This window comes from Sinohyriopsis cumingii, chromosome 19 (genome assembly GCF_028554795.1).
Source record: "Sinohyriopsis cumingii isolate HCF-2022 chromosome 19, ASM2855479v2, whole genome shotgun sequence".
NCBI classification, from domain to species: domain Eukaryota; kingdom Metazoa; phylum Mollusca; class Bivalvia; order Unionida; family Unionidae; genus Sinohyriopsis; species Sinohyriopsis cumingii.
In genome coordinates this window covers 39,143,369-39,170,915 of record NC_142979.1, presented here as the reverse complement: position 1 = coordinate 39,170,915, position 27,547 = coordinate 39,143,369, and the positions used below count along the sequence as shown (strand labels likewise).

At 34.9% G+C, this 27,547-nt stretch overlaps 1 protein-coding gene and 1 long non-coding RNA gene across 3 annotated transcripts in view; one reads left to right on the top strand and one right to left on the bottom strand.

Annotated features, from left to right (window-relative positions):
- LOC149775532 (uncharacterized) overlaps window positions 1–6,780 on the top strand; it is a 63,973-nt gene extending 57,193 nt beyond the window's left edge. Inside the window, exon 3 of the long non-coding RNA XR_016416585.1 lies at window positions 6,579–6,780. This is a non-coding gene — a long non-coding RNA (uncharacterized LOC149775532). The remainder of the gene's footprint in view (window positions 1–6,578) is intronic.
- The window catches only part of LOC149775531 (septin-2B-like), a 172,546-nt gene that overhangs the window by 134,790 nt on the left and 10,209 nt on the right, over window positions 1–27,547 (bottom strand). Inside the window, exon 1 of one of the 2 annotated variants that reach the window (XM_089944115.1) lies at window positions 2,787–3,585. The exons of the other annotated variant lie outside the window; for it this stretch is intronic. Within the exon in view, the coding sequence (XP_089800241.1) occupies window positions 2,787–2,909 (123 nt within the window). The 5' untranslated portion in view covers window positions 2,910–3,585. Of the gene's footprint in view, window positions 1–2,786; window positions 3,586–27,547 lie in introns of those variants that run through there. 2 annotated transcript variants of the gene reach the window in all.

The window sequence follows — 27,547 nt, the reverse complement described above, 5'->3', positions numbered from 1 at the left end:
CTTTCAGTTATAATAATTATTTTCTCCAGCTTTAAAATTGGTCTCTTTTTAGCTGGAGGTTCATCCATTGTTATTAAGGTTCTAGATGTTTTCATTATTAATGCTCAGTTGTAATATCGATTGTAATGCTTTTTACTGAGCTTTGGCAAAATATTAAAAATCTATACATGTGCATTGCATATCTAACAATGAATGAAATAAAAAGAAACAATTATCTCATCCAGAAACAGAACCATTTACTTTGAGCCAAACATCAATGCCTTATTCAAAGAAAACATACATACTCTATAAACAAAGTGTGTAATCCGGTTGCACCAACTTGAATAGACGACGGTCTTGTGATTGGGATGTAATCACTTAACATCGGGGGAAAAACAACAAAGATCACAAGTCTTGAACACTATCAAACAAATCCTGCAATAGATTCTCTCTTGCTGGTTTAATAGACAATGACCTTATTCACCCTCAGGCAATACGGATAACTCTGAAGACAAACAATTTATGCGACCACTATGTCAATTCTGGCACTACAATGGCAATTCGTGACATTCACGTTAGCCATGTACATTAGCCTGGTTTACGGACTGTAACATCAATGGCACCCACAATCCTTTTTTTTCATTATTCCTTTTTTGTTTGTTTTTGAACAGAACAATAGTTAGTAATTAAGCGGCCACTGTAACAATTGATTACATATAGGTCAGAGGTGTCTTTCTATGTTCTCGCAATATGGTTCTTCATAGGGATGCTGGGTACTACTCAGACATATGATAAGGACGAGATGCTGGCTAAGTGTGGCAATCATTAGTCTGGTTCCCTGCTTCGTATGCTAGCTGCATTGCTCTCCCCAATATGAATAGCTTAGAACACCTCAGGGAGCATATGAGTCAAGGAACCAGACAAGGGAATAATCTACATGTACTTTAGTCTGGTTTACAATAGAAATAAAAAAAATACCATATTATGGTAGCCAGCCTATTTTTAATTTCTTTTTAAGAACAGCATGATCGGTTGTTGTTTCAGGTATTACATAACGGTTGGTGGAGTTTATCCTCATTTTTGCGATGCAGTTGTTCATAGCAGTGTCGAAATGCATATTTTGCTAAGAGATTACGTTCACTGGTCGCGTTCAGCAGATGGTCACTCACGACAGTGTTTATATAATAAAATCGACCCATGCATTGTGACTGTGGTCAGAAAGGACATGTGGTCGCTCATAACAGTTTTTACTGTTTACACGATTTTTTTATATATAAAATTTTTGAATAAAGTTGTGTATTAATGTTTGCTTTTATCAGGGTAGGGGCTCATTAGAAAAATTGGAGCCATGTGCACCTCCCTATACTGTGTCTGCAAGTGTGTGCTATGACAATACGCATACAACATAGGGCCTTAACCCTTTACCTCATTGAGCACAGTTACAAAGTGCAGCGCGCTATAAATAGAACACCTGTTACCTATACGACCCCATACGCATAGGCCTGCCTATGAACTGTTAAGCAATGCAGTGTATGTTACGTTTAACAACAATTTTAACCATTTTACATTTTTGGTTCACATGTATTATATGTGGAATAATTTAAGAGTAAAGTCCGATTGTTATAGCTGTGTAAATATTTTTCACAGAAGAATTTTTTATGTGCTTTAAAATCTTGAGAGAACTCGTTCACTGTCATGTCAGTGAGGTCGCATGACCAACCGTAGCTGCCATTTCCCATACTTGAAATTTACAAGTTTTTCGTCTGCGTCTACATCACTAAGTCATCTGAATTTGATAATTTATAAAAACTAATTGCTGCCTACATCAATATCAGAGCCTTTACCTAAGTTACTGAATCTTTCATGGTTGTGATTCTAATCGTGAAAACTTTGTACATACTGAATGAAATCCGCGACCGCCATTTTGGAGAGTAGAGATTACAAACCCAGTTACTTTAAACAGCAGATATCGACCAGTGCATAAACAGTGACCACGTGATCTGACGTAATTGTCATTTGCAGAAATGAATGTAGTATCGCAGGGGGGGGTCCCCGAAGGTGGCGCTACGAAAACTAGCTCAAAATGGCTGATGTTTACAGCAACCGTCAAAAGGCACTTCCATACGAATAGTGTAGAGGCATCCAAAGATACTTGCATAAGGTAAAGGGTTAATAGTCATTTCACAATAAACATGATTTTTATAAAAGACATCCTTATATGGTTTTCTCTGTGCAGATGTCTCAAATAAAAAAAGCAAAAACCTAACTATTAAGGATGGCTGCTTTTAAAATACAACATTCAAGAACCTCTGCATTAACTTTACATATCTTACCTCTACTCTAATGCATCTCTGCATAAAGGACATCTGCTCTTAAAGGCAACCTTTTTTAAAAAAAATCCTTCATTTCCTTTGCAAATTGAATCTCAAACAAAAACAAATCCTGTCAAGGTCACATTTTTCAGTTGTTTTGTGCATCCTTCATGGACAGTTTTTTCAATGTATTAAAAAATTAATGAAACAGTTTTCTATGACAAAGACACCAAAGAAACAACTTTACAGAAAATGTTGGAATTTCGGTTCTGCAGTTGATTTAAAATAGGTAGATTAAAAATTATTGTGGAGATAATTCCGTTCTCATGATATATAAAAATATACTTCTTATAAAAAGGTTTGCCTTAGATCGATGTGTGGTCAATAAAAAAACTACATTTATCCAGAAGATGGGATCCATGACCTGTGATACACCTTGAGACAATAACTTGTACTGCTATGACACTGTAATTGTAAATGATTTGGAAAACTTACCTTCAGATAATGAGACAGTAAAATCTCCCCACAATTTCTCCTCAGCCTGAGATCTTTGAAGGGATCAGTAGGAGACAAATGCAGTGAATGACTGATGTCATTTTCCAGGCTTGTGTCCATCATTGTATGGAATGTATATATTGAAATATCAAATGGGCATGCAGCATAGGAAATAAATGTTAACGGTTCTTCCTCATTTCATGCTTGTGACAGTCATTTTCACACTGCTATCCAACACCAATAATGGAAAGTATTGCTGAATCTCGACACATTTCATCAAATCACTGGGAAAAAGGCATTTAAGAATATTAAAACAGATTAAGTGGATGAAGACTTAACCTGACCGTCATTCACTCCAGGCCTACATGTAAGTATTTACTGTGCAAATAATCAAAGCTGGAGAGACTGTCCTATGGAAGAATGAATTCCTTAACTTTCATCCATGTGAATTAAAATATCCAGTTTCTCAACTACCTCAAGTGTTTTACAGTGTCAGTCAAAAATGTGTCTGTTATCTTCAAGTCAACATTTTTATCCACTTCCTTCAACATATCCAGCTTAATTAGCAGCAGTTTTATACTGCACTGTACCTATATTTACATGTACAGTCATTTCCCCAAACATTCCAGAGGCAGGTAAAAACCTGATAAAACATACAATTATTAACTCGTATATCCAGCTGAAGCAAAATATTTTTTTAGATCAGATCATGAAGTTTAAGACAAGAAAACTCTACATTTAATCCTGAATGGAGACATCACTATTCATTTCCTGAACATGCAGCCTAATTTGTTGATTACAACTCCAATGCTACTCCATCCATTGTATGTCAATTACAATTTAATAGGAACTTGTTACTGTGACATTGATAACAGCCATCATGGATCAAAGATGCAATCCCATTGCCCTCAACCAAATTACAGTATACAAAAACCTTACACACTCTCATATGAGTCCTACTTCAATAACTGTACAAGAGACAATACACAAGTCTTACAAAAATAGGGATGTTCTTAAACTGCATATCAATCCAAATTTTCTTTCCTACAATGTACTTGCCCAAATTTCAATGAATTTCTACCGAAATTTTACATTATTATGCAAATGCCATTTTGGACATTTCTATATTTGGTTGAGGTAGAGATGGAAGCCAGGACGAAGAATACATTCTTACGTTCAACTTTGACACACGTGAATGCTTTTATTCTTGAATGAATAGACATCCAGGAATTCCCCAAGGTTTTGAAATCCTCATTTTTTGCTTGGACATAAAGAGACCATTTTCACGTGATTTCAAGATATCTTGATTGATCTTTACTCTCTGATGCCTGCTTAATATCCAATGAAAAATTCGCTATCTGCAACAACAAAAAATGACAACGATATCACAAAAATCTCGATCTGAGAGAGAAAACAACAAGGCCTTGAGTCCACAGAAGGAATTCGTGGATGACAATGTCTTGCCTGTATTTCCTTGCCATGATCCCCCTTCAGGCTTGTGGGCAGAGAATGGCCTATTTAGCCTCTCTTGCATGCAATAAAGGGTGAATAAAGAAGGCATGGTCTATGACAGCATAGTGGTCAGTGTGCAGGACTCATGACCTGTAAAAGGGTATAGGTATGAATCCTATCATTAGATCAGCTGGATTGGCTACTTTGATGTTTTTAGCAAGGCACTTTATAAATTAAACTTTGGTACTGAATAACGTGCTTGTGTTGTTGTGCCATAAAACACCAAAGTAAATATTTGCTATAATGTTCCAACACTTTGATGCCATATATATATATGTAACCATGTAATAAGCAAGATCCACTTACAACGTATCAGGTTCAGTCTCATTAACTATATAATACCAAAGCTGTGAATAATGACGATCAACATTAATTCCAAAAATGCAATTCATGACAATAGATGTTGCATGTGGAACAGTGAGATGTTTAAGGTAGGAAGATATATATATATATATATATATATATATATATATATATATATATATATATATATATATATATATATATGTCTCTGCACTCTTAAGTTACTACCTGAAGTCAACTTCCATTGTCTTCAAAATCACTTTCTATTAATTTGCCATTTGTTGTCAATTTCCAAGACTGAATGAAATATACAAAAAATGCATGGGGAAGTACAAACTTATCCAGCATTTTTATTGCAGAATGTACCAAGTCATATACATCATTACCACAGTTGAATAAGACAGAGATCTAAATTTATACTGCTAAATAAAACAAAAATTGAACTTTAGTCTAAGTGACACAAACATCAGGAACTTCCTAATCATATTAATGTACTACAATCTAACATAGACAAAATAGTTTTTTTTGAGAAAAATAGTTTCTTTACTTTTTCTGTTTCTTTGACTGAACAGATGTCATTCTGATCAACAAAGTCCTCTTCAAGCAATTTGTTCTTTGTTTCACTGTAAAAAAGTACAGTCATCATTTTTCACACTAACTCTAAGAGTTTTCTCTAGGGCATACAAGATTGTTCGTCTTTCTAGCAAAGAATGACAATCCTCAAAAACCAATAAATGGCCTGGGTTAAATTCATGAGGACTAAAGACTGTAATGTAAAGTTAGTATTTCCATTTCAAAAGAACAAAATAATTGCATAGTAAGCGGTATGCATGTACTCGTATAAATTATAATGACACATCAACACAATCATGGCTATACATACTACCCAGTAAAGGTTAAGTAACAAAAGTGGTGAATTAGAAACCACGGCATAATACATCATGCAAGATAAATCCTTCCAATCAAATGTAATAGTGTAAATATGTAAATGGTAGAGACATTGTCAAACGTCTTTTCTTATGGAACGGGTATCAGGCATTTGTTTCACTAACCCACAGGATCACCATAATAAATTTGTTACTGATCCTGCAAAAATTCAACATGTCAGTTCTGTTTCAAATTCAACATTTAATATTCATCAAAAAGAACAATTGTATTTCATAAACAAGACTAAGTGAAATTTCAAAGTTCATATTTGTTTTTAGTGTCTGATTCATCATTTTTACTAAAACCACAAGGCCAAATTTCTGACCTCTTTCTTGGTCCAGCAGCATGCCACAGGTTTTGATGGCATGTACTGGTTAAATTCTATGATATCTGAAGATTTAAGGAGCACCATCATTAGCGTGATTTCAAGGACCATTTATGACATCCATCATGAAATCATAATGAAGTACCCTGCCCATTTTTGTATTCATATTTATGACATCCATCACGAAATCATAGTTAAGTACCCTGCCCACTTTTGAATTCGTATTTATGACATCCATCACGAGATCATAATGAAGTACCCTGCCCACTTTTGTATTCATATTTATGACTTCCACCATGAAATCATAATGAAGTACCCTGCCCACTTTTGTATTCGTATTTATGACTTCCATCATGAAATCATAATGAAGTACCCTGCCCAATTTTGTACTTATGTTTATAATATTCATCATGAAATCATAATGAAGTACCCTGCCCACTTTTGTACTCATGTTTATGACATTCATCATGAAATCATAATGAAGTACCATGCCCAGTTTTGTATTCATATTTACGACTTCCATCATGAAATCATAATGAAGTACCATGCCCAGTTTTGTATTCCTCTAAATACTCTGCATAAAGTACACAAGATGACATTCTTTCCAAGGACACACTTCAGCCATTCATTTTCATTTTCTGAGAATTTCTAGCATTTTCTTGCTCTTTTCCTTGGATCATACTGATCATCAAGCTTCTATTATGATAGAATTTCTCATATTTCAGATGCTGTTGTGCCAAAAACTTCACCTGTTGTAACAACCATGTAGTAGCCAGTAGTGTAGTGAAGTGCCAGAGAAAGCTACCATAACCATAATACTTTCTAGTCGTCACTGTACACTGCATTATTGTTTATCAACAACAATATGAATATTAAAAGACATTATACAGTACAATTCTGGATTATTTATCAAGTTGACCAATGCAACCTTTCACAACTGACCAATATGAGTTAGATACCCTTCATCTGCTTTTATCATCAGTATTGAAATCAATGTTTGGGTTAAGTACACAAGGCTAGTTTTATGTACATTAAGACTTTTTTTGACAATAACCACCCTAATTTACTTGCTGTGCAGAATAACACCTCTCCATTTCCACTGAAGGACCTGCTGTACCTTGTCGAGTGCAGAAGTTTGTTGGTATTGAATGAACACAATACACAGATCAACTACCCACAAATGAGAATGGCATCTCACGTTTTATTTTATACTTCTCACACAAACCACTCATTAACCGCTATGATATCAAACAATGAGAATTTATTAATGCACCAACAGATTATTGATGGCTGAGGTTTTAGTGATCCATTGGCGAAATCACTGATCTCAAGTTAGCCAATTAGTATTGTTGTTGTTGTTGTTATAGGTTTTAACGCCATTTTTGAACACAAGATAGGCTATACATGGCGGCCAGTATTAATGGTGGAGGAAGAACCCGTGAAAACCCAGAAAGAACCACCGACCCACGAGAAGCTACCGGCAAGCTTTCTCACATACCCACATTGGCTGAGCCTGAGACTCGAACCCACACAGACAACGGTGAAATCACAGTGATCCGTAATAGTGATCACTTTAGACCACTCGGCCACTCGGGGCCCCAGCCAATTAGTATTAATTTTAAACCATGTGATATGAATAATGGTGCCATTTTCTACTTCATCTAAGGTGCAATGTCCTGGTTTAACATCCACTGTCGGTCCGTGGACATACATGAAGTTATTTAGTCAATGGCTTTTTTTAAAGAAGCTCATTTGGACAACAAAGCAATCTTCTGAGGCCATAACACATACATATGGTGTACATAATGAATACATAGATAAAAAATTTAAAAAACAAGTATATTTTGCAAAAAGTGTTTGCTGATCTTTATTATGATTGAGATAAAGTTCACCTAGAGTGGCCAAATGGATGCCAAACCAAAACTTACAGTATGTACTCAAGGCACTTGACCCATCCACACAAGAAACAATATCAACACCAAAACTGCCTTATCACAAAACAACATGCATGTTTAAGTACACATAGTTCTCCATTTATGCATGAAAAGTTTCATAAATCTCATTATTGATGCATAATATTTCATATAAATTTTAAACCACCCGAGTGCCAGCAGTTTATGTCACACACATAGAGACATATTTTATGACATTCAAGGGAAGTTTGAATTAACAGGGTTTTGTGAGTGTACATGTGTGTTTGTGCGATTTGGACTTTAAATGTAGCTTTAACAGTGTTTCAGTCATATCGCTATGGTGTCTGCAGTGTGGCAGTTCATAATGATGTTTAGTACTTGGGCATCATGCTGCAGATGCCTACCCCTAGTATTTGCTGACATGATATAAATATTACTGTTCATAAACCAGTATGGTATACAGTGATCACTAAATATCCCAAACTCTCTTTCATAATTGGGAATTTTATCATATCCTGTTGTTTTTTGGGTTTTTTTTGTTACTCCTTGAAATAATAAAATTTGCCAGTAGTAATTAGCAGTCAATGAGATTAAATGAACCTGCCTGACATCCTGAATTCTTCTTCAAAGTGCTTTGTTTACTTTCTTAGTCAATATTTTGGGTTTCCCAGTTCTGATTGCTTGACCATGCTTCATACTGACTTTATTTTGTCATGGAGTGTTAAAGGAGTACATGTATTGGTTTCTAATGGAAACTGAACTTTATATGTTGCTTTGCTTCTCCAAGCATAAACTGATGCAAGAGTAATTGAAAACACATAAATAAGCCAATACAGCAGATACTACTCTATATGGTAGCTACCAGTCCCGTGTCTTTTCATCTTCCCAATTTTTCATCCAATTTGCTTCATTCATTCAATTCAGTTTGGTGTCTGATGGCACAGCAACACACATAGGTTATTTGATGCCAATTTCACTGTTGAAATGTGCCTTACCCAATGACAAACCATGCCAGCCAACACAGGCTGATTAGATGGCAAGATTAAAGTCTGCACCAGTTTTGGTCACATCTCCAACAGGCTAACCAGTGTTGTTGCAGCTATTATGTCTCTATTAGCCCCCTGTTATGAAGTTCAGTAGAGCTCAATGGTCCTTTTCTACATCCCCATTATCATGTCCAAAAGAGCACATTAGGCCTTTTCTACATCTCTATTATCATGTGCAGAACAGCTCATTAGGCCTTTTCTACATCCCCATCATCATGTCCAGAACAGTTTATTAGGCATTTTCTAAATCGCCATTATCATGTCCAGAAGAGCTCATTGTGCCTTTTCTACATCTCCATTATCGTGTGCAGAACAGCTCATTAGGCCCTTTCTACACCCCCATTATCATGTCCACAAGAGCACACTGGGATTTTTCTACATCCCAGTTATGATGTGCAGGACAGCTCATTGGGCCTTTTCTACATCCTCATTACCGTTATCATGTGCATGAGAACTCATTCGGCCTTTTCTACATCCTTATTATCATGTGCAGGAGAGCTCATTGAGCCTTTTCTACATCCTCATTATCATGTGTGTGAGAACTCACTGGGCCTTTTCTACATCCTCATTATCATGTGCAGGAGAGCTCATTGGGCCTTTTCTACATCCTCATTATCATGTGCAGGAGAGCTCATTGGGCCTTTTCTACATCCTCATTATCATGTGCAGGAGAGCTTATTGGCCTTTTTCTACATCTTCATTATCATGTGCGTGAGAACGCATTGGGCCTTTTCTACATCCTCATTATCATGTGCGTGAGAACTCATTGGGCCTTTTCTACATCCTCATTATCATGTGCAGGAGAGCTCATTGGGCCTTTTCTAAATCCCTAATCCTAATGGGGTCTAATTTGGAAAAATAAATAAACAAAAAAAATTCTGGATTTAAAAAGTGATTTTTATTCAGTTTAATCATTTTGTAACCTTTCATATAAGACTAAGGAGTTTTTTTTTAAAATTAAAGGGCTTTTTAAGAAAATAACTACTTTGTTAGGAATTCAATAAGACATGAAGGTAACCCCATATAATTCAAGGATCTTTGTCAGGTTGTAGAAACCATGTCTACTTTTCTCATGGACAAAAAGATTTTTAAAAGTGCAATTTACAAATCAATATAGTTCATTTCCATCCTTCTTTATCAATGTTACAATGCCAAACCATCTTACAGACGAATGGGAAACACACTGACTGCATTGTGAAAAAAAGAAAATAAACTCCTTGTGACAAACTAAAATTTTGACAAGACACATTTTATGTGATGGACAGTTCACAAAAAGGAAGCCAGAAATGAAATGGCTGTTGCCTAATGCAGGTTACAAAGGATGAACTGATGAAGATAAAGACAGGCTGACATAAAGAAAAGGCGATTACAGTATGGCTTCCTCATCTGATGATGCAAGCAGCGATGCAAGATACATCTAATCATTAATTTCTCATTAAATTGCAATTTTCATAAACAATTATCAGAGCCATCGCTAGAAGCAGGCAGCAAAACCAAATTCCCTTAAATATGTTACTCCATGTAAAGGCGCAAAGTATATTAATTTCAGAAGGTACTAGACATTTTTATGCCATGTGAGCCCCGAATCTGTAAGAGAGGATACCTGATTAGGCGATTTTGACACACTGAATACACCAGTGAAGAACTACCGGTAAATTAATTTTTCAAGTCAATGTAAGTGGGGCATGTGTTTTTTCTTACAGCAGTTTCAACTGGTTAAGAGTGTGTCAGTCACATACTAGTACAGCATCAAACTATAGCATGCATTAAGTGTGTACATGCCAATAAATCTGGCATGTTTATTTATGAGACCATATGTCAACTAACAGTGAATTTGGAATCTCAGAAAGTAATTTGTATTTTAATTATTAATGCAATTAAAACTACAGGATCTGCCTCAGGGAATTTTATCTTTAACTAATTACAAGCCATTAAGTATGTAACATTTTTGCAGTCATATTTTTGTAGTCATTTAATGGATGCAACTTGCAATCACATTAACCTGTCCAATTAAGAGTTCCATTAAGACTATTGATTTCTATCTAAATTTTAGTCTATGTCATCATTATTTCACAATTAAAAAATTTGGTGAAATAAATTTATACAGTTCTTCAGTCTGCACAATACTGAAGTTATAGCCCCCTGGAGTAGTTGACTGTCAAAAATGTATGGGAGTACACTATGGTATTAAAAGTAGCTTTTTTACAGTCCTCATCATTGCATGTCTGGTACCAATGCCACAGTAAAGCAGTATATTTGTTGTTGTTGTTGTTCTAGGATTTAACGCCATTTTTCAGCACAAGATAGGCTATACACGGCAGCCAGTATAACTGGTGGAGGAAGAACCCTGGAAAACCCAGGTTAGAACCACCAACCCACGAGAAGCTACTGGCAGGCTCTCCCACGTACCCACGCTAGCCGAGCCTTGGACTAGAACCCATGCAGACAGAGGTGAGATGTCAGTGATCCGGAACGGTGAGCGCTTTAGACAACTCGGCCACTCGGGGCCCCTTAAAGCAGTATAAATATCCACCAATGAATTTTAAAGCACAATGGCTTTGTGTTACAATGAAATTAATGAAAACAAGGCATTATTTTTGGCTAGCCATTGTTTTCAGGATCACAAGAAAACCCATCTTACTGGTACATTAGTTAAGTCCAACCAAAAGCACACATTTGTGGTTAGAGTTGGGCTATATGTAAATGGTTCAATAAAGCTGATATTTAATTAGGCAATTCAATCACTTTTCAAAGACTTTTCAAGTACAAAAATTTCATTTTCAAGCTCTATGTTTACTGTGTATACAAATTTCATTTTCAAGCTCTATGATTACTGTGTATACAAATTTCATTTTCAAGCTCTATTATTACTGTACATACAAAAGAAAAATAATGATCAAAAAAACTGTATACTTCGACACTTCAGAGTTTAACTTCATGACAATTACTGTTTTCACCGACAGTAACCAATTATTTTATTTTCACGCACATGCAAATATCTCAATGTCTTAAAGGAAATGACACACATAGGGTCAAATGAACAAATAGGGAAAGAATTCACTAACTGCATAAAGGAATGAGTAAGCAACCAGTTAACCACAGAAATGAAACCACACACAGACAACAATAACCTTTTATCTGATCTATAGTGAATTATTTTCTAAAACCATGACTAACTGTTCACTAACAAGCACATTGGTCCTTTGCTCTGGTGTAGTAGGAGTTGCAATCATGACAGATACTGTTGACATGAAAAAGGGTCAACTTCTGACTCTAAACAGTATTAGTAATATTTATGTATGGAAACTATACAATTCTGTGAAAAGAAACAGATAAACGACACTCAAAGTCCTTTCAAGACAGGTGAATTTTATATGGCGGCAAACTATGTACCGTGAATTAGTCATGGTGTACAGTATAACGACTACAGTCATGGCATTCAGAATTTTTACAAACCATAAACTAAACTACCCAGGGTAAAATATCTTTGCCGTAATCATTTCTGCCACAGGTATTTCCACCAATTTAACTACATCTGTAATATAAATTAACATATACATACCTCATTCAATGAGAAACCACAACAAAAACTGAATTTACATTAAAAAGACACAAGGGGTTCATCAATCTTGTTCTCTATAACAGGGTTCGACATTAATGCTGGTCCGCTGGCACGAGACCACCTGATTTTCAGAAGGACCACCACTTTCCTTAAAGCTGGATGGTTTATTGGGCCTGCTATTTTAAATTGTGAATATTATGTTATAGGAACGTATAAATCTTGTTTTAATTATAAACATGTCAAACACAGCAAAAATCGAAAGTGAAGTAAAGTTAAAACAAAATAAAGAGACTGCCTATGCCACTTAAACCAAAATCATCATTGTTGTTTGGTCGTCTACTGTAAAATGTCATTTGGGTGCTTACTTCATTAATGACAAAGAGCATCAAGCATTTAGGCTATAGACTTTTTTGTTATGTGCTTTTGCGTGTTTGAAAAATGAGATTTCTTGATAATGTCTCTCCGCTGCCCCCCACCCCAAAAAAATACACACACACACACACAAAAATAACAAAAGATGAAAAACTTAAAGTACAACATGTGTATGATAAAACCAAAAGAGAATGATAATTCCATGATACCTGGAAGCAGGAATTTCCATGGCTAAACTAGAACAAGGAGAAGAATTATATTACATGTTCAGTTTGTTCCGTGTATGACACATCAGGAACATTTGTTGTTGGCTGCAGAAATTTTAAAATGTATACCTTCGGAACCCATCCATGTCAGAGACCCCAAAAAGGAATAACTTAAGAAAGAAAACTGAGAAGGCAGCCCCGAGCTCTTCTGAAGGGGCAAAATCCATTATGTTGCTGAAAAAGGGAACCTCTGAAAAACTATGGGTCATGTTTCAAAATGCTCATTTTGTTGCGAAACATGGACACCCATATACTGTACTATGTAAAATTATGGGAGCTGGACTAAGCAAAAGGTTTGGAAATAAGCAGTACCTACCTGACAGACAAATCTTATTGGTATAACAAATGTACTCAAGGCAGACAGTAACACCAACAGTTATGCTATAGCAGGTCTTATATCAGCGAGATATGGGGATGAATAGATGAAAAAGAGTTTTGCAATGGGAACAGATGTTGCATCAGTGATGTTGATGCTGCTGAAGATGATGATTATGATGATGATAAATACCACACACAAGATTTAACAGCATCAACAAAACAAAGAATATAAAATGTTGATGAATTTAATGTAAACTCAAATAAGATAACAACCTTGTAAATGTTTTATTTTATGGTATAGATTAGACATTTTTTTTCAATATGTGCAATTAAATGAGAAGGACCTTCTATCACTCTGAAGGACCACCAGTTTTTAAAAGCAGGAAATCCTGCGGGCTTCCTACTTGAAGAAGTGAGTGTCAAACCATGTACAAGTATCTATCTCTTGTACAATCTAGTCACATTCTCTATCAGTAGATGTCATTTATACAGCCAAGTTAGTCTTGGTCAGTAGATGTCATTTATACAGCCATGTCACATTCTCTATCAGTAGATGTCATTTATACAGCCATGTCACATTTTCTATCAGTAGATGTCATTTATACAGCCATGTCACACAGCCATGTCACATTCTCTATCAGTAGATGTCATTTATACAGCCATGTCACATTCTCTATCAGTAGATGTCATTTATACAGCCATGTCACATTCTCTATCAGTAGATGTCATTTATACACCCATGTCACATTCTCTATCAGTAGATGTCATTTATACAGCCATGTCACATTCTCTATCAATAAATTTCATTTATACAGCCATGTCACACAGCCATGTCACATTCTCTATCAGTAGATGTCATTTATACAGCCATGTCACATTCTCTATCAGTAGATGTCATTTATACAGCCATGTCACATTTTCTGTCAGTAGATGTCATTTATACAGCCAAGTCACATTCTCTATCAGTACAGTATACAGCTAAGTCAGATGACAGGAACGACTATATTTATATTTATGGTTTGCAAATGGTATTTCATCTTGTAAGATTGCAATTTTGCCAAGATTTTAAATAAGCAGCAAAATGCTTCAAAACAAAACAAGCTTATTTTTAAACATTAAATACATGAGAAAATATTAAGAAAATAAAATGTAAGAAAATACAACACTAAACAGCCTCATGATTAAATCTACACCTTAATAAAACATAAATGAAGATACATGTAGCATTGCAAATGACATTTATACTTTTGGTTGAGAGAGAAAGAGAGAGAGAGAGACTGAAAGAAAAAAACATTAGATGATGTCGGAATAAAAAGTGGGTGCAAAATTAAAGTGACAATGAAGTACATACATGTAGAGTCAAGTAAGATCATGAATTAAAAAAGGTTATTACAGATGCAAGTAACTGAATATGTCTACTCTTGGCTATGGCTTCCTTATGTAGCACTATTACTTTGAAAGGTAAAGGGAAATAATGCTGCAGATACAAGCTATTCTTATTAGAGTTAATTCCCATTTTAAAAAATTATCCTCAGTTAACATTAAATTCATATTATCTTCCCTTGAAAACTGACGTATAAATTCATTCATTTTCTCCAAATGCACTTGTCAAAATGATTAGATTGAATAGGTCCCTTGAAAAACATAGGTCCCTTGAAAATAAACATATACAAATTCATTCATTTCTTCCAAATGTAGTTGTCAAACGGAATATATCAAATAGGTCCCCTGAAAATAAACAGGCATATAAATTCATACATTTCTTCCGAACGCATTGGTCAAACTGAATAGATCGAATAGGTCCCCTGTTTCAGGCTGGTTGAATGTCCCCGTTCTTCACTGCTAACACTAGCATCCCCCCCCACACACACACACAAAAAAATCCTGAAATTGATTCATGCATCAAATTGAGCTGGTTTAGTCCAGTTCTTTATGTTAAAACAAGTGTAATAGGAAACATTTTTTGTGGCCAATAAACAAACATACAAATTAATTCATTTCTTCCAAATACACCTGTCAAATTGAATATATCAATCATTATATTATATATATGTAATAATGTTTTTTTTTAAAAATTCAAAAACAAAATTACTTAAATTGATTTGTGCATCAGACAGCTGGTTAAAAGACCATTACTTGAATGGCTTATTATGTTACATATAGTAATCATTTTATGTTTTGTTTATATATCAAAACACTAACTAATTACCTACCTTAATTTTAAAACAAGTGTAATAGGAAACATTTTTTGGGGCCAATAAACAAACATACAAATTAATTCATTTCTTCCAAATACACCTGTCAAATTGAATAGATCAAATACTCTTTTCAAACTGAGCTGATCAAATATACTTGTCAAATTGAATAGATGGAAAAGACTTGTCAAATTAAATAGATCAAATACACTTGTCCAATTTAATAGATCGAATACACTTGTCCAATTTAATAGATCAAATAGACTTGTCCAATTGAATAGACTTGTCAAATTGAATAGATCAAATAGACTTGTCCATTTTAATAAATCAAATAGACTTGTCAAATTGAATAGATAAAAGAGGCAATCATCTTCAAATGGCTGCAATGATTCATCTTATAAATGTTCAATACATGTACAGTATTTCTCCAATGCACATGCTCAATATTTCTCCAGTGCTCATTTACAGTATTTCTCCTTTGCACATATACAGTATTTCCCCTATGCACATTTATAGTATTTATCCTATGTACATGTACAATATTTATCCTATTATAATTTATGGTATTTTACATTATTTCTCCTATGCACATTTAGAGTATTTCAGTTTTTATCCTATGCACATGTACAGTATTTATCTTTATTATAATTTATGGTATATACAGTATTTCTCCTATGCACCGTTAGAGTATTTCAGTTTTTATCCTATGCACATGTACAGTATTCATCCTTATTATAATTTATGGCATATACAGTATTTCTCCTATGCACCATTAGAGTATTTCAATTTTTATCCTATGCACATGTAAAGTATTTATCCTTATTATAATTTATGGTATTTACAGTATTTCTCCTATGCACATATACAGCACTTCCCCTATGCACATTTACAGCATTTCTCCTATGCACATACACAGTATTTATCCTATGCACATGTACAGTATGTCTCTTATACACATGTACAGTATGTCTCCTATGCTCATTTGCAGTATTTCTCCTATGCACATGTACAACACTTCTACTATGCTCACATAGAGCATTTCTCCCTTTAATCCCAGATTAATAGCCATAAAGGCTTTCTTATATAAATGTTTGCCTAATTTGTCAAAATAAGGTTTGTGCTTATTGTCAGTTAAATATATAAAATAAGGAAATACGCTTGTGAGATAAATATATAAAATTAGGGAATGGGCTTGTTTTCAGATAAATATATAAAATTAGGTAATGGACTTGTAATACAAATGTATAAAATTAGAGAATGGGCTTGTCAGATATTTATACAAAATTAGGGGATGGGCTTGTCAGATAAATGTATATTCACTGCAGAATCAGACAAAGTTTTCTATCTACCCTTAGGGCAGTTATTTTGGTGGACATGAAAAGTGTAGCAAACCATGGTAAAGTCCACAATGGTCAATCTCATTTATTCTAGATGGCATGCTGCTTATTGTCCATACAGGTAAAATGAGACAGCAATGTGCTGAATCTAAGCGGGTCAAAAAGACTTTTCTTCCTAAAGAGTTTTGGACAGGTTTTGATCAATGGCAGATAATAAAGAGTTTCTGAGAGGTTTTGATACCCAACAGACAAGAGAGAGTTTCTGAGAGGTTTTGATAGCTAACAAATAAAGAGTTTGACAGGTTTTGATACCCAACAGACAACAGAGAGTTTCTGAGAGGTTTTGATAGCTAACAAATAACTGAGTTTCTGAGAGGTTTTGATAGCTAACAAAAATAATGAGGAGTTTCTGAGAGGTTCTGATAGCTAACAGAGAAGAAATAATTTCTGAGAGGTTTTGATAGCTAACATAAAAACGAGTTTCTGAGGGGCTTTATTGCTTCATCAGACTGAATTCAACATCACTGCTTATGTCATTTAATATGTTTGTCAGTTACTAGTCAACCAAAATAAATGTTTCTGGTTGGCTTATCATCCATGTTTCTCAGTGGCAATACTGTACACACACACACACACACACACACACAAATCAAAACAAAAATTACATTCAATGTATATAATATTTACCACCAAAAAAAGGGTTTACCCTCATTTTAAAACTGGTGCAACAATGAAACACCTTTTTTTTCTTTTTGACCTTACTGCTGAAATTTTACCTGTCTGTTGTTGTAGGGTTTAATGCCATTTTTCAGCGCACGATAGGCAATACATGGCGGCCAGTATTAATGGTGGAGGAAGAACCCGGGAAATCCCCGGAAAGAACCACCAACCCTCGAGAAGCTACTGGCAAGCTTTCTCACATACCCACATTGGCCGAATCCGAGACTTATTACTGCAATTAATCTTGCATTAGATTTCCTTTTAAAGCATTTATTAACTGTGTCTTTTGAAAAGCAAATGCTAAAGAAGAAAAAAAACAGAAAGAAGATATCAAAAAAAGAAAATCAATATATAGAGAAAGAATGTATGAAGAATTTTACTCTCATAACTTTATGGGGTTTTCTACAAATGACTACTGGAAATGTACAAGACTATTCTTTAAGATTCCCAATTCAACACCAGCACAATACTAATAATACTAATACTAATAATAATAATAAATATTATAACACAAGGTACCCCTCTGACACAAGATACCCAACAAAAGTGCCAATTTTGGAGGACAATTATCACGCCCTTTAAAGAGCTCATGTTAAAAACATACTCATACACATTCCTAACACTACATCTCCAAATCTTTCTTCCATCAATCTATCTGCACTCTTTTATTTCTTTCATTCCTTCTTAATTTAGAGATCAAAACCTATAGATCACCCAAATTTCATGATTATGTGGACTTCCTGCTACAAACCATTGCAAAATTTAAACAAAGGAGGAAATCACTCACATCTGTCTAAAAACTAATGGAAGCGTTGTTTGCTAGAGTACCATTAAGCTCCTCCCCACTGCTACCTTCCCCTTCATTCCTTCTACCATTAACTATGACCCTTCCCCTTCAATTCCTTCTAACATTAACTATGACTGTTGACTTCCCCTTCAATTCCTTCTAACATTAACTATGACCCTTCCCCTTCAATTCCTTCTAACATTAACTATGACACTTCCCCTTCAATTCCTTCTAACATTAACTATGACCCTTCCCCTTCTATTCCTACTACCATTCACTAAAACCCCTTCCCCTTCAATACCTACAAACATTAACTATGACCCTTCCCCTTCAATTCCTACCATTAACTATGACCTTTCCCCTTCAATACCTACAAACATTAACTATTACCCTTCCCCTTCAATTCCAACAATCCCCTTCAATACCTACAAACATTAACTACTACCCTTCCCCTTCAACTCCTACAACCATTAAATATAACCCTTCCCTTTCAATTCTTACAATCATTAACTATGACCCTTCACTTAAATTCCTTCTATCATTAACTATAACCCTTCCCCTTCAATTCCTACTACCAATTACTATGACCCTTCTCTTTCGATTCCTACAACCATTAACTAAAACCCTTCTCCTTCAATTCTTTCTACCATTAACTATGACCCTACTCATTCAATTCCTACTACCATTAACTATGAACGACCTGGTATCCAAATCTAATTTTTGTTTAGATTCTATGTGTCTTCCATCTGTCATTGATTTTCCAAAATATATTTCCAAATATCACTTAATTACAGCTTATAGTGCATTTTACAATGAACATACCACCCACCCACCCCAACTCTAACAGAAGCTGCCATATTGATGAAGATTATACGAACTACAATGCATACTTAATATCCACCCAGCTGTGCAGACTTTAATATTACAATGATGCAAATGGACAGACCGATAACATAACATCTTCAACACATTTAACAAAAAAATTATAAAGTTGTAAGACTAATAAAATACATTTTCTACATAATAAGTGTCTTGCTATATAAATAAAAATAAAAAGACCATGCTTGATGACAGGCCCACCCACCATCCATTTTAAAGAAATTTTTAAAAATATTTATAAGATATGTTTGATAATAAGTTCACTATTACCCCACCCACATCCACCCATCTGCTGCATAATGGGGGGGGGGGGGGCAAGGTTGTATTTATGGCCATGCAATCGCACAATTAAATCAGTGTAAAGATACATCTACCCTCAGAATCCACTTGATATATCATATTTTCAGCAAACTGTCCAATAACTAAAACATGTCTACAATGATAATAAACATGTCAGGAATTCCGAAAATCTATTTTTCTTTAGGATCCAACATTACAACTGGCAGGAAAAAGATCAACAGCAGTAAAGGTGGAGTCTAGTGCTGGGCATAGAAAATATCACCAGTAGTCTGCAGACAATGGTATTAGAGATGAAAGCTACTAAGGGCCTGGAAAATATCACCAGTAGTCTGCAGACAATGGTGTTAGAGATCAAAGCCATTAAGGGCCTGGAAAATATCACCAGTAGTCTGCAGACGATGGTGTTAGAGATCAAAGCCATTAAGGTCTATTTTCTTGGATATTAAGTGTTCAGCCACTGAAAACCACCTGTCCAGTACCTCATTTAAAATGGTTCAGCTAGTGTTCACTGCAGATTGTCAGTTATTTTCCTTATTACTATCTATAGTCCAAGAAAACAATTTTGTACCATGTCCTGATTTCCAACAATGAATGATCCCTTTCTCTGAACAGGTGTGATATAAACTGCAGTCGTACCATTCTTGATACCCATGTAATTAAATACTATAGTTTTGTAGAATTCAAAAATAATAAATAATTTATTTCCTTAGAATACAAAGTAAATTTTATATTTAAAAAAATACAGCAATGCAAATTCAATCCCACATGGTCCAAAAAGTTATATCACCGGTCCTAATGAATAAAGTTAAAATTAAATTCCAGTGGTGCTTGAATTAAGATGAAATGCTCAATGCATCAATGTACCAATGCCCTGATGTGTGATAATGTGCACAGTGTCTTTCAATCAATCACAATAAAATAAGGCAAGATGCTCTCGTCTAATTCATTCTAATTCCAAATTAAAGTTTTTGTCAAAGAATATTATTTAATGGCACTTTGTATTTCCAATGAACAAGTAATCTGAATAAACATGATTTCACCCAAATCAAAATATGAACACAACAATAAGACTGGTTCTGCCTAAAGATGCTGCAGGAATGAGAAACATCTCAAGTAAACAAAATTATATATTTAAAAAAAAGCCAAGACGCAACAGAAGAGCAAGGATGTAGGACAAAAGCCAATTTTTTGAACAATCTAAGTTGTAAGAAGACAAGGTCTGTTGCCAAAATTATAATGAAAAACATGGTAAACATAACATCCTTGACTCTGGCCATGATAATTATCTAAATATTTAACCCATGCTCATAGGGAAATATGAGCAATAAATTATTTGTTTGCCAAAATCAAAACAATAGTGTCTCAAGTGACCAATAACATGAACTTTATTTAGACATGGTCAAGTCCAAAATACAATTATCCATTTTATATAATGAATTAGAAAAAATAGCAAACAATGCAAATTAAATATGCATAACACTTCAATCATGCCACAAACATAATACCCATTTAATTTCAAAAATGATCTATCATACCACATGCTTAATACTCAAATAATTTCAAATAGGAACTATGATACCATATGCTTAATTCTATATAATTCAAATGGTAACTGCCATGATACCATAGACTAAATACCCATATAATTTCAAATGGGAACTGCTAACATGACAAAGACTTAATACCCACATCATTTCAAATGGTATCTACTATCATGACACAGACTTAATACCCGCATCATTTCAAATGGGATCTACTATCACGACACAGACTTAATACCCACATCATTTCAAATGGGACCTACTATCATGACAGACTTAATACCCACATCATTTTAAATGGGACCTACTATCATGACACAGACATAATACCCACATCATTTCAAATGGATCTACTATCACGACACAGACTTAATACCCACATCATTTCAAATGGGATCTACTATCATGACAGACTTAATACCCACATCATTTTAAGTGAGACCTACTATCACGACACAGACTTAATACCCACGTCATTTCAAATGGGATCTACTATCATGACACAGACTTAATACCCGCATTATTTCAAATGAGACCTACTATCATGACACAGACATAATATCCACATCATTTTAAATGGGACCTACTATCATGACACAGACGTAATACGCACATCATTTCAAATGGGACCTGCTATCACAACAGAGACTTAATACCCACATCATTTCAAATGGGACCTACTATCATGTCACAGACTTAATACCCACATCATTTTAAATGGGACCTACTATCATGACACAGACATAATACCCACATCATTTCAAATGGGACCTACTATCATGACACTGACTTAATACCCACATCATTTCAAATGGGACCTATGTCACAGACTTAATACCCACATCTTTTCAAATGGAACCTACTATCATGACACAGACTTAATACCCACATCATTTTAAATGGGACCTACTATCATGACACTGACTTAATACCCACATCATTTCAAATGGGATCTACTATCACGACACAGACTTAATACCCACATCATTTCAAATGGAACCTACTGCCATGACACAGACTTAATACCGGTACCCATGACATTTTTAAAAAATGATCTGCTACGATACCACATGCTTAATATCCATATCATTTCAAAAGTAAACTATGATGCCACTTGCTTAAACCCATATCATTTCAAATGTGAACTGATATGATACCATGGACTTAACTACATTGTTTCAAATGGGAACTGCTATGACACCACAGATTTAATACCCATATCATCTCAAAAGTGGATTGCTATCATGCCATGGACTTAATACCTAAATTATTTCAAACGTCAACTAATGTCATACTTTATAGCCATGTTCTTTCAAAAGCAAACTGTCATCATAGCACAGACTTCATACCCAAGTTATTTTAAAAGTCAACTAATGTCATACTTTACAGCCATGTTCTTTCAAAAGCAAACTGTCATCATAGCACAGACTTCATACCCAAGTTATTTTAAAAGCAAGTAGTTTATGTCCCTATTTTCATCATGAAATAAATCAGTTTAATTTCATAGCAGTTCATAATTTCCAGTCTTTAAATGTTTCTTATCATCATTCGTTTAATTTTATGCATTTCCTAGTGCACTGGTTCGCTCTGAAGAAAGCAAACAGCAGGGTTCAAACAAATCTTTTTCACAGAACAAAGAGTAACTGAATTTTGGGTCAGAGTTACCAAATAGTATAATTGTCTGGTAACCAATTAATTGATGAAATGTTTTAAAAACATACTTTGTTGTTGTTGTTCTAGGGTTTTGTAGAGGTCTGTACTAGGAAGGCCAGTGGCAAATGTAGAGGTCTGTACTAGGAAGGCCAGTGGCAAATGTAGAGGTCTGTACTAGGAAGGCCAGTGATAAATGTAGAGGTCTGTACTAGGAAGGCCAGTGGTAAATGTAGACGTATGCAGCTGCCAGGCCAGTGGTAAATGTTTAGGCCTGTACCAGGAAGGCCAGTGATAAATGTAGACGTATGCAGCTGCCAGGCCAGTGGTAAATGTTTAGGCCTGTACCAGGAAGGCCAGTGATAAATGTAGACGTATGCAGCTGCCAGGCCAGTGGTAAATGTTTAGGCCTGTACCAGAAGGCCAGTGGTAAATGTAGACGTATGCAGCTGCCAGGCCAGTGGTAAATGTTTAGGCCTGTACCAGGAAGGCCAGTGATAAATGTAGAGGTCTGTACTAGAAAGGCCAGTAGAAAATGTAAATGTCTGTACTGGGAAGTCCAGTGATAAATGTAGAGGTCTATATTAGGCAGCCCAGTGGTAAATGTAGAGGTCTGTACAAGGCAGGTCAGTGATAAATGCAGAGGTCTGTACTAGAAAGGCCAGTAGAAAATGTAAATGTCTGTACTGGGAAGTCCAGTGATAAATGTAGAGGTCTATATTAGGCAGCCCAGTGGTAAATGTAGAGGTCTGTACAAGGCAGGTCAGTGATAAATGCAGAGGTCTTTACTAAGCAGGCCACTGGCAAATGTAGAGGTTTATACAAGGCAGGCCACTGGCAAATGTAGAGGTCTGTGCTAGGAAGGCCAGTGGCAAATGCTGAGGTCTGTACTAGGCAGGCCAGTGGCAAATGTGGAGGTCTGTACGAGGCAGGCCAGTGGCAAAAGAAACAGGTTGATTCAGCAGGGAATCGTTTCAGACCCAAGTCATTTCCAAATATTCGGCATACTATTCTTACATGGCTAATTCAGCCCCTAAGTCATTTCTACCAGGGGTCAATTCATGTTCAGAATTTAATAAACTATAAAGGAAGAAATGACGTGCAAATATTTTATGTTGGTAATTTCTTTAAGCACACAAACAACAGTCGATACATGTATGTGAACAAGTTCAAAGCAGCTGATGGAAAGAGAAAAGCAAATTACACAATGGAAAATTCAATGTTATTGCTGCTGGTTATAAGGTCCTATGCAACGTATGGTTGACCTATTTTTGTGCAACTGCTAATTTTGATAATGGTGGTTTATCTAAAACAAGGACCCAAACGTCAATAACTATATACAGAGTTTCTTGGATTTAAATGCCAAAGAGGTAAGTTCCATTTTTATTTCATGCCCTCATTTACCATACATATTAGAACACTGCATTTTGTTGGGGCACCAGAAATTAATTTTGAAAGTAATTTTGTTGTGCACTGTATATTCTGGGACACATTGTTTTTGAGTCATAAGTTATGGGACACCTTTTAAATCATTCGAAAATTACATGTCAGAAAATGCATTCCAACTGAAATTTTATTTAAAAAATATAAAACTGTATTTGAGACAAAACTCAATACTCTGCAGCAGCATATCGGCAACACAAACCTTCTCATGCACACACATCTGATCCATTCTTTTAGTGCATCAGTATTTTTTAGCTTTCTCATGCCATCACAAATTAATCATTAGAGACGGTATATCAATCACCTCAAGCAGAAGCTGCAAGGACTAAAGTCAGACATTTTTAATCTGTACCAGTCGTGCTAATTCTCTCACTTTTAATCCCCATCTTATCATCAGTCCATCCAGGAATGAGATCAAAGTACACTAGAATTTCATCCATGTTAAAGATCATATTGTCTGCAAAATCATCTTCTCTTCTGGCCTTCATGAACTCATCAAATGATTTTATTTTCTCCAAATCTTTTGGGCGACACTGGGTCATCAATGTCCATGCATGAAACACTATATTGTATCACTTAAAAATTGTTCCAAAGTTTCAATTTATTTTCAAAATTCCTGTGAATACCAGTGGAAAGGAACCACAGTTAGCTTTCATATCTCTTCTGTCTTTGTAAATTCAAAAAATAAAAAAAATAATAAATTGGCACATTTAAAAGAATCCAAAGTCAGCTTTCAAGGTCAGCTTGCCTTGTAATACCACAACTTTTATACTGATATCCTTTCAACAACAAAAAACCAAACCTGGTTTCAAAGTATCCCAAGTCAGCTTGCTTTGCAATAAAAATAACCTTTGTCTTTGATGTCCTCTCAACTTACAGCTCGCTGACAGTTGTGTTTATTCACCACCAGGGCTTCTATTTTCATGGCATCTGTAGTTAAAATTAATACAAAGGGGCACTGATGTCTGCATGGAAATAGTATACACAAGAATAAGTTGCTTTAATGAATATTTTTGTAATCCACGCTGGCAAAAATAATGCCACTTGCACTCAAGTGAATGTATTTTCAAATAATGATTTTTATTTGCAAGATATTGTCATATAGTAGACCTGGATATAAATCTTGGTTATTTTTCACCTAACATCATGTCATGCGCGAATGGCGGTAGTCTTCAAGCAATTGGTTGATTAATTCCCATCTCTTTCATGATTTTGTTGGATCCAGTTTTCAGCTGGACAATATTCAAACCTTCGAGTACAATCAAACATGGTTTGTTTTTCAATGTTCATGTCAATGAACAATGTGTCACGCGTTATCAGACACAAGCAAGACTCACTAGAGTACTGGAAGCCTACACCACATATATATATATATATATATATATATATATATACGGAGTTTACGGACATATTTTATTCTTTAATGATCATAATGGAAACAAAAGGTATAAATGATACCAAAAAAACAAGGTTAGTGGTAGGGGCATAATTTCTTTCGTTTCTTAAGTCTTGGGACATATGAACTAGCTGATATAAAGTTTCAGCGTTAAGTTCTGTGACAGGAGAAAAAAAATTATTTTATTGTGTCCCAATATATATGGTAAATACAGTATCTAGTAATGGGGGGGTGATCTTGGTTTTAAAGTGTTAAGGTTACCAAAACTGGCAATTAAATTCCATTTTCTGATAACTTTTAAATTACTGAATAATAAAAAGGCAAGCTTTCAATTAATTGTTATTATTAAGAGTGAAACAATTAAATGATACATCTATGCATCAATACTTTTGCTGTAATGATACACATATTAGTCTGCCTTGTTATTATTTAATAAAGAATTCATCTGAGACAGCATTTACAGTCCTAGGCATTCATTTTTATTAGTAAAAATGCAAAAGACTATTAAGAATAATTGCTTGCCATCTGCAAATTCAAACAAACGGACATGGTTCATATTCAGCCTCTCCTATTCGAAGTTAATTATCTTGACCCAGCAGCATGTTCAGCATATAGGATACTTTCTAAATGTGTTCCACGTGTATAATGAAGTACTTTACTCATCATTTAATAACCATTTTATGCCAAGTTTTTAAGTTGAATTTTATCTTGCCTACTTTAGTCAATTTGAAATCTACACTACCAATGTCACACAGTGAAATATGTTACACTGAAATCTCATTAGTGGTTACTGCTTGTTCTAGTCCAGGTTAAATAATTAGTAGCAATTGGGAATTAGTGTGGCTTATTCATTGCAGGACAAACAGGAAGTACTTACAAAGCAAGATAGAAACTTCACACGAAAGTCGTTGATATGAAGTACCTAAACAGAAATGCTGTCAGGGTTGCAATTGTGTGAATCATACAAAATTTGTATGAATTCGCACACCTGGAGAACAGCAATACAAGAGAACTCACAAATTAGCTGAAAGTTCCCATATGCAAATGTGCTTGATGACATATACAACTTTTATTTAACCGTTCTTTTTGTGACATGTTTTTTCGGTTAGGCAACTGTTTACACATCTGATTTCTTCAAGCATGACATGAACGGTTGTTAAGCTAAATTTGATTGGCACACTGTGCCCTGGAATAAGCATTATGGTGTAGTTTGAACCTCTCACGAACAACGTTTTACAAATGCATGTTTAAAATACGTGCTACCCAGACAACCCAAAATGTCTGATTCCCGGTGTGGTTCATTACGTTTTTGTTCAGTAAATGCTGGTTGGTGATGACAATTTTTAAAGTTATGAAGTATATTGGATTATTGGAGCTGGGAAATTGTTAATGGAGACACCAATGAGTACAATTTGTTGGAACGACAGAAAGTTGGTCAATATACATTTCTGCAGTATTTCAAAATTAAATGTAGAATGGGCAGAATACTAAGCATATTTAAAATACAAACAATTTAAAAGTATAATGTAGGTTTCATTTTTTTTGTATCAATCAAACTAACCCTGCTACAAAACCATATATCCGTATCAGGTTTATGATGAACTGAATAAATAAGGATGAAAAACCGAAATAAAGAAGTAAAGATATTTATTTGAATACCTCTGTCTGCACAAACAGGCTATGGCAGTGATGGACTAAAAACCCAAATACAGCATTATGAAACAGACAACAAATCTGGCATTGTAGTCAGTAAAATACTGATTCAAGTAAGTTCATGGGAGTGAAAAATCCTTTTTTTTGGAACAGATATATCCAAAAGATAATACATGTGAGCTCTGGACAATTGTAAATAACAGCCACAAAGATCAGTTCCCCAACACCTTCAAGCTGACAAAGTTAGCTATGTATATGTCCCTTTATAAGGAAGTATAGAAAAAATACTCATACATAGATTAGGAACAGAGTAGGC